The sequence below is a fragment of the Micromys minutus genome (genome assembly GCF_963924665.1).
Source record: "Micromys minutus genome assembly, chromosome: 9".
Taxonomy (NCBI): Eukaryota; Metazoa; Chordata; class Mammalia; order Rodentia; family Muridae; genus Micromys; species Micromys minutus.
Window position 1 is genome coordinate 34,439,791 of NC_137978.1, and position 7,864 is coordinate 34,447,654.

The 7,864-nt window shown below is 45.6% G+C and overlaps 1 protein-coding gene across 1 annotated transcript; it reads right to left on the reverse strand.

Moving 5' to 3' along the window:
* Positions 1 to 390: 390 nt before the first annotated feature.
* On the reverse strand, positions 391 to 5,441 carry KLF17 (KLF transcription factor 17; the record flags this gene model as incomplete). Its single annotated transcript, XM_080921985.1, has 3 exons — positions 391 to 572; positions 1,537 to 2,335; positions 5,400 to 5,441. The coding sequence occupies 3 exons, from the start codon at positions 5,439 to 5,441 to the stop codon at positions 391 to 393; spliced, it is 1,023 nt and encodes a 340-aa protein (XP_080778111.1).
* Positions 5,442 to 7,864: the final 2,423 nt, after the last annotated feature.

Here is a 7,864-nt window from a genome sequence, read left to right on the forward strand (position 1 = left end):
CCTGTGGAAGACCCAGGGAGAGAACATGGGTTTTCACGGAACAGGCATGAGAGAGTTGCGTGCTTGGGGTTGACAGGAAGTAAGCTTTCTAGTAAAGTCCTGTCTCTGGCTCTGTCTTCTCATCTGGCAGAAGTCAGTAATCTCTGAGAAGGGAGGGTACCAAATTTTGAGGAATCCATGAGTGTCCAGAGCTTCATGTGGGCTTCCCCACCATTTCCTAATCTTCCTGTCTCCATCTGAACCTTCACCTACCCCAGAGATGATCTGGTCTTGGGCAACAGAATCTTGGGTTAGAGACTACAGAAAAGAGAGCTGAAGCTCCTGACCAGGAGCAAGAGGACCATCTGTTCCATCTGTCTGTCTGCTGTTGGCTTGAGGTTGCAGAAAGTCTTACTTGGGAAGGTGAGTTCTTTTGTGCTGCCTGAGATGGTCAGATCTCATGAACTCCCGGTTACACTCATCACATTTATGTGGTCGATATTTGGTGTGGATCCGTTTGTGACGTCCAAGCTCATCAGAACGGAAGAACTTCCACGTACAGCCTTTCCAGTCACATACGTAGGGCTTCTCACCTAGGGAGAGAGTGTGGAAGAGTTAAATTTGGTGGAAAAAGCCATGAGGGTTTGGCTCCAAGCTTAGAAGAGAAAAGAGTAATCCTAAGCATTCGCAATAAATCCATAAATCCAAAGGATGAACTTGACAACTGGTTCAGGAGTTAAGGGCTGTGGGTTTGGTCTAATACTGCTTGTTCTATGTTAATTTGAGACCCCAAAATCACACGAGAATCTGCACATCTGCAGTGAGACACTGAGGAAACCCTGCTCCCAGGTGGGTTCGGTTGGTAAATAAAGTTGCTGGCGGCTAATGGCAGGCAGAGAGACAGAGGTGGGACTTTTAGGACTTTTTAGGCAAGGGACCAAAGGAGAAAGAGAGATCAGCCATGCCAGGAGAAGGAAAAGAGGAGACACCATACCTGAGAGGTGCGGGAGAGAGGGCATAGCTGCCATGTAGGAGCTGGGGGAGGGGTGGGTGTACCCGAAAAGGCTGCACATCTGGGTCCAGAAGCCAAGATGGAATATAGGTTCTAGTAAAGAATAACTTGGGAATATCAGAAGGAGGTAGAATGGCCAAATGAAAGTTTAGGGAGCGGCCCAGCCATTGAGCTGTTTGAGGCATATAAAAATATAAAGGCTGTGTGTGCACCTTTCATTTGGGAACCCAGGACATTGGGGTGGGTATCGAGGCACACCACCACCAACAGGATCAACTGAGTAGCATTAAATTGGGTACTGCTACAGTTAAAGGACTTTTGCAGGACCCATGTTAAACTCCCATCACCTACATATGGTGGCTCACAACCATCTGTAATTCCAGTTCCATCCAGGACATTCAAGCCTTCTTCTGGTCTCTGTGGGCACCAGGCATGCACATGGTACAAAGATATTCATAAAAGCAAAACATTCATTCCCATAATAAAAACAGTTTAGGAAGAACAAAGATTCCTATATCTCTTTCTCCACCCAGCATTCCATTCACCTGTATGTTTGCGTTGGTGACTCACGAGGTGAGAACGCTTGGTGTAAGCTTTTCCACAGTTGTCATATAAGCATGCGTAAGGTCTTGAAACTGGAAGCTGTCTCCTGGTCGCCCCTCTTGAAGTACTAGGGCTCTCTCTCTCCTGTGGAGCAGGGCTGGGCTTCTCACGCATGAAAGGTTCTTCCTGGACATCTGACTGGGTCACAAGTGAGTCTTGGGGGTCTAAAGACAGCAACTGCTGGAACCCAGCTGACATCATCTCGGGGTTGCAGGGATTTACGGAATGCAACATCTGACCCATAAAGGGGGACACAGCATGGGTCACAGTGGAAGGCATGCCCGGGACCAACAATATTCCATGTTTTAAAGAGCCCGTGGTGGCAGGTATTGTTGGGGGTACAGAATAAGGCATTGTTGGGGCGCTGCTCTGAGCTATCATTGAGACTCCACAGGAAACTGGGTTTGGCAGGCCACTGTGAGCCATCAGATTCTCACTGAAGGAAATGGCCACTCCCAGAGTACCTGGACTTCCGACTGGCACCACATGGGATCCCCTCCCAACCGATCTCTGACAATAATTCTGGGAAGGTGTAGGAGTAAGCTGGGAGGGGCACCCCGCACCATCCTCAGGTAGAGACCCAATGAACTCCCATTTTCCCTCATTGCATCTGAATTCCTCAGCTGATGCCACGTAGGGCCCCATCGTCTCTGTTAGGAATTGAGTGGCTGGCGACTGATGAAATCCGCTGTTTCCAGAAGACATAGGCATATACGACGCTGGCATCAACATCTCATTATCCTACAAGAAAAGTCATGTGAGAACAAATTCCCTTTTGCTACACTTCTAAGCTCCACAGGTTTCTTACCCCAACCCCCAGGACAGGCCAATGGTTAACTGAGCAGGGTTTGCCACCAGGAGCTCAACAGGCTGAGAAGAGACTACTCTGGTATTTTCAACCTCAGGCTGGCTGAGATTCACTGTGTAGCCTAGGATGTTGCTACTTACAGTAATCCTCCTGCCTCATCCTGCTACTAAGTGCTAAGGTTTACAGGCACAAGTTACCACACCTGACTGACAGATGGTTCACTCACCAAGGGACCTCGTTGGCTAGGCTCATGTAGCCATTGTGGTATGTGGATCTTTGAGGGTGGCATTCCATCTGGAACAGCCCATTTTGTCTGACTATGGAGTTTACTGTACTGCTAATAGCAGGGATGTCAAACTGTCCTCTTACAGCTCTCTTCCTGAACACCAGAATGGGTGGACTGAGAAGACCAGAGCTAGGGAAAGTACTTCAGTGGATAAAGCATTTACCACACAAACTGATTCCAATCTATGTAAAGCTGGGCTCAATAACAAATGCATCTTAGCCCAGTGCCCTATACACTGGTAAACAAACAGGCGGAAGACAAGGAATAGCATGCAGTATTGTCCTTTGACCACCCCCCCCCACGCATGCTCACACTCACATAAAGGCACACACATGATAACCATAGAAATAAAACCTCTTGGCTGGGTGTGTTGGGACATGCCTCTAATTCCAGCACTCGAGGCAGGCAGGTGTCAGAAAGGGTTACAGAAAGAAACCTTGTCTCAAAAAACAAAACATATACACACACACCAAAAAAAAAAAAAAAAAAAAAAAAAAAAAAAAAAAAAAAAAAAAAAGGAAAGAAAGAGGAAAACCTCTCTTCCTGCAAGTGGGTCACGGGGATTGAACTCAGGTCACTAGGCTTGACAGCAAGCGCCTATACCTGCTAAGCCATCCTACCAGACCTCGTTTGTATTTGAATAAATACAGGCCATATCTAATCGTTAAACACCATTTCATTAATGGTGCATGGGGTGAGTCCTTTTTATGCACGTAAAGTTTTGTTTTTTACAATTCTAAATACTAATGACTCGATACATTTAAATTAAACTCCAAGTTATTAGATAAGGGACTCCAGGAGACCTGAGAGAATATTAATGTGGTCACTAGTCACTGGCGTTACAGTAAAGTTTTTAAGAGAGTTCCATTGTTAGCACACTCCTAATCTAACAGAATTCTAGTAAGTTGTACTTTTGAACTTAAGCAGTGTACACCAATATCCATGAAAACCATGAAAAAACTAGTTACAGAACTTATACAAAAGAAATTGTTATTAACTTCAACAGAATTAATAGTATTTTGGCAGACGAGGTATGGCGACACACAGCAGGCAGATCTCTGAATTAAGGGTCAGCCTGGTTTTTGTAGTAAATTCCAGACCAGTAGGGGCTATAGAGATTCTAAAAAACATGTTTTGGCTATGGTGGCACATTTTTAAACTTTAAAGGGGAACAGGGACATGAAACTACACCCTTAGTTAAGGACTTGGTAGTTTGTAAGGCTGCTGAATGAAGGGGAGTCATTTACTGGACTGGTAAATTATTCATGATTTAGTAAATAACCCCCAAACCCACAGGCATGTATGAAACTCAGTGCCTTCCTAGAAATATAAGGAATAAGACATGGCCATTTAATCTCAGTGTGCTATCTTAAAAAGGTACGAGTAGGAATCAGGGGGGATACGGGATGGATGTGCAATATACATCATATATGTGTAACATAAGACATTTTATGGGTAGCAGTAAACACAAGTCAGACTTGTGACAGCGAGGCAGTGGGTCTTCGAGGTAGAGGCTAGCCTGTTCTACATAATGAATTCCAGAATAGCCAGACTATGTAGAGACTGTCTCAGAATAAAGCTGTGGAGAATTACTTACAGGGTGCCTCTACATAGTCTGGCTATTCTGGAATTCATTATATTCTACATAATGAATTCCAGAATAGCCAGACTATGTAGAGACTGTCTCAGAATAAAGCTGTGGAGAATTACTTACAGGGTGCCTCTATTTCGCAAATATTTTCCACCAGTTCTGGATCCAAAATAACTTCCCATGTTCAGACTCTTCTGTACTTGAAGGCTCACTATTTAAATCCTCACCTGGATTATCACACTCGCTTCCTCATTGCCTTCCAGTGAGCCTCCGAGTTAGAGGCTTTACTATTGTTGTTATTAAAGACAGGCGGTAGCACACACCCTTAATCCCAGCACTTGGAAGGCAGAGGCAAGCCAGTCTCTGAGCCTGCGGCTAGTCTGGCCTACACAGCCCAGAAGAGGAGCAGACTCGGGCTAAAGACCCTGTGCTCAAAATAAATAAAATTACTAAATAATTAAAAAGGGGGGGCACGATGACTCACACCTTTTAATCCCAGCACCCTGGAACAGAGGCAGGGAGACTTGAGTCTGAGGCCAGCCTGGTCTACAGAACAAGTTCCAAGACAGCCAGGGCTCCACGGGGGGGGGGGGGGGGGGGCGGGGGGGGCATCTTTCAACCCTCCACACTACCTTATCCTTCTCACTCCCTTAAAAAAAAAAAAAAAACACCAGGAGTCTGGCAAAGGATTCAAATAAATAAATTTCCTCCTCAACGTTCCCACAGTACACAAATCCCTCCCTACAATCTCAAATCCCTGGTCTACCGAGAGTTCCAGGACAGCCAGGACTACACAAAGACACCATCTTTAAACTCCCCTCCTCCTCCCTCCTCCCTCAAAAAAAAAAAAAGTAAGCCTCGCTATCAATGGAGTTTGGCAAAGGGCTCCAGTTAATAAGTTTATTTCCTCCCTGCTCCTCTCGTGGTACTCAAATTCCTCTCAGTAAGGTTCAGCTGAACCCCTCCACCTTCACCACCTGACACAGGTTCTAACGCTTACTTTAAAAACATTCTTGGCGAACTAAAGTCTCCCTTGGGCTTGTGCCCTTGCCCCCTCCACCTTCATTCAATCCATGGTCCAACAACACCCACACCACCCTAGCGTGGATCCCAGACTCACCTCAGGAGTCTGGTCCATAGCCTGCTGATTGTCCTGTTCCATGTCTGCTGAGACCCTAGTTCACAACAGGAGGCTGGCCCAGCCCTTACACCGTCATAGGCATGAATCCCAACACCTCTACGCCATAATCCCACAATGGCTGCGTAGAGCTTTTATTTGCCTCTGAACGACTGGGCGGAGTCAAGGCCACACCCGCCCAAAGCCTTCCAACTCAACATCTATCCAATCCCACGCCTCTTTGTAGGCCTTATGCCTGCAGGGTCCTGACAGGGAAATCACCGAATTTACCACTTTTAAAAGACATTGTGTCTGCCCTTCTCTACCTAGACCCTCTAACCTACAGTTTTGAGCAACTGTTTGGCCCAAAGGGTTGTTGGGGAAACCTCGATCTGAGACTTCTTCAAGTCAGCTTTTTTATCTCAGTGGAGAAACAGGAGAAAGGCTTGAGGACAGGCAGGGCAGGCACGCAACCCCTGTAGACAGAAGAGGCGCCATGATCCCTCCAGACCAGCGCAGTAGGTTTTCACAGGGCAGGATCGGTGGTTCCTGCTAAGGACGAGCACCTCAGTCCTTTCTCCAGGCAAAGTGAAGCCCAGACGCCCACGCCGTACATGCTGTGTGTGGGCACTGATCCTCTGTAACTCCCGTTCTAGGAGACTGGACACCCTCTTCTGATTGCCTTGGTACCAGGCATGAACACGGTGACTTTACATTTATGCAGGCAAAGCACCCGAACCATTAAAAAAAAAAGTTTAGAGATTTCTTTTTAGAGACAAAAAAGTCAAGCAGACAGACCTCTGAGTTCAAGACCGTCCTGATGTATACACTGAGTTCCTGAATGTCCAGACTCCATCGCAACATAAAAATTAAGTTAGTCATATACTTTTCAATCTGGGCATAGTGGCCAGCTTTTTGTGGTCAAGACCATGTTTTTAGTCTGTCGAGTAACTAGGAAGTGAACAAGGAAGCTGCGGCCTTTGAGGAAATAAGCCTTATACCTTATTGTGGACACCTGGTGCATTCTCTGCCTTCCCCGAGTACTAAAAGTAAGGACCTTTGTCTTCATTGCCTTATGGAGACTAATGAGAATTTACATAAATCTAATTTTACCTCCCAAAAAACAAAGAAGCTAAACTTCTAGTACTTTAAGTGGGATTAAAAAAAACAACAACAACAAAATTATGTCTTGTAGAAAATGCCAGCAGAAGGTGTGGTGATACACGCCTTTAATCCCATCACTTGAAGTCAGAAGCAGGCAGATCTCTGAGTCTGGGGCCAGCCTGGTCTACAGAGTAAGTTCTGGGACAGCCAAGGCTACATGGTGAGAGCCTATCTAAAAAATCAAAACAAACAAACAAAACTTTTTTTCCTTAGGTTTTAATCCTTAGGCATTTTGTCTCTGCCTCCCGAATGCTGGGATTAAAGGCATATCCCACCATAGCCCCGCCGATTTCTTTGTCTTTGCTTCCTATGTTTCCTAAAAACTGAAGGGTTTTCTGTCAAGATGACATTTTTTAAAAACTGAAAAAAAAAGAAAGAAAACCATGAAGTAGGGCTGGAGAGAAGGCTGGACAGTTACAAAAAAGCACTGACCAATCTTGCAGGAGGATCATTAGGCCATCTGTCCCAGCTCTTGTTTTTAAACTGTGTGTGTCTGTACAGGTTTCCTCAGGACAGAAGAAGGAGTCAGGTCCCTTGGAGCTGGACTTCCAGGTGTCTATGAACCACTCTATGTGGTGCTGCAATCTGAACTCAGGTCCTCTGAAAAAGGATTGCTCCTAAGCACTGAGCCATCTCCAGAACCCCCACTTTTATTTTCAGGATGAAATTAGCATTGGGAATTATTTCATAACTATTTACACAGATTCTTTCAGTCCCACCCTCTCATTTCTCATGAATCCAAACATTTTTCCTTTTACTATTTTATAGTTGCTAACAATGATGTAGTGAATAACTTCGTACATTCTGTGTCTTTGTTGGACCCCAATGGCCCAACGACTGGGGTGTCTACTCCCACAGAGACACAGAGAGACTGAGACCAGTGCAATAGGCAAGAGATTTAATTGACAAGTCCAGTGCACTGGGGTCATTCTGCAAGCAGGACAGAGATGACCCTGGGGCTTCAAAGTACACAATTTTTATACAGTTCTGAGGGCAGATTTCAGCAACAGCATGGGGTGGTGGCATCTCATTGGTGGGTTACAGTGACCTTTGGATTCCCTGGATGAGGGGTTTAGGCTGATGATTATGTATATTTGGGTCTTTTCCATGAGACCTTGCGGCTGTTAGCCAGCAAATCTGTGGGTTTTCATCCTTGTTTTGTTTCTCAGAATTGGGTGATTAGAGCATGAGCTAATTATGACCTACGTCAGGCTTTCTAGAGGGCCAGGCTATCAGTCAGTATATTCTGCATTTTTTACTCTGGGCCATTGTTTTTATTTGCCAGGCACAGGACGGATCTCACA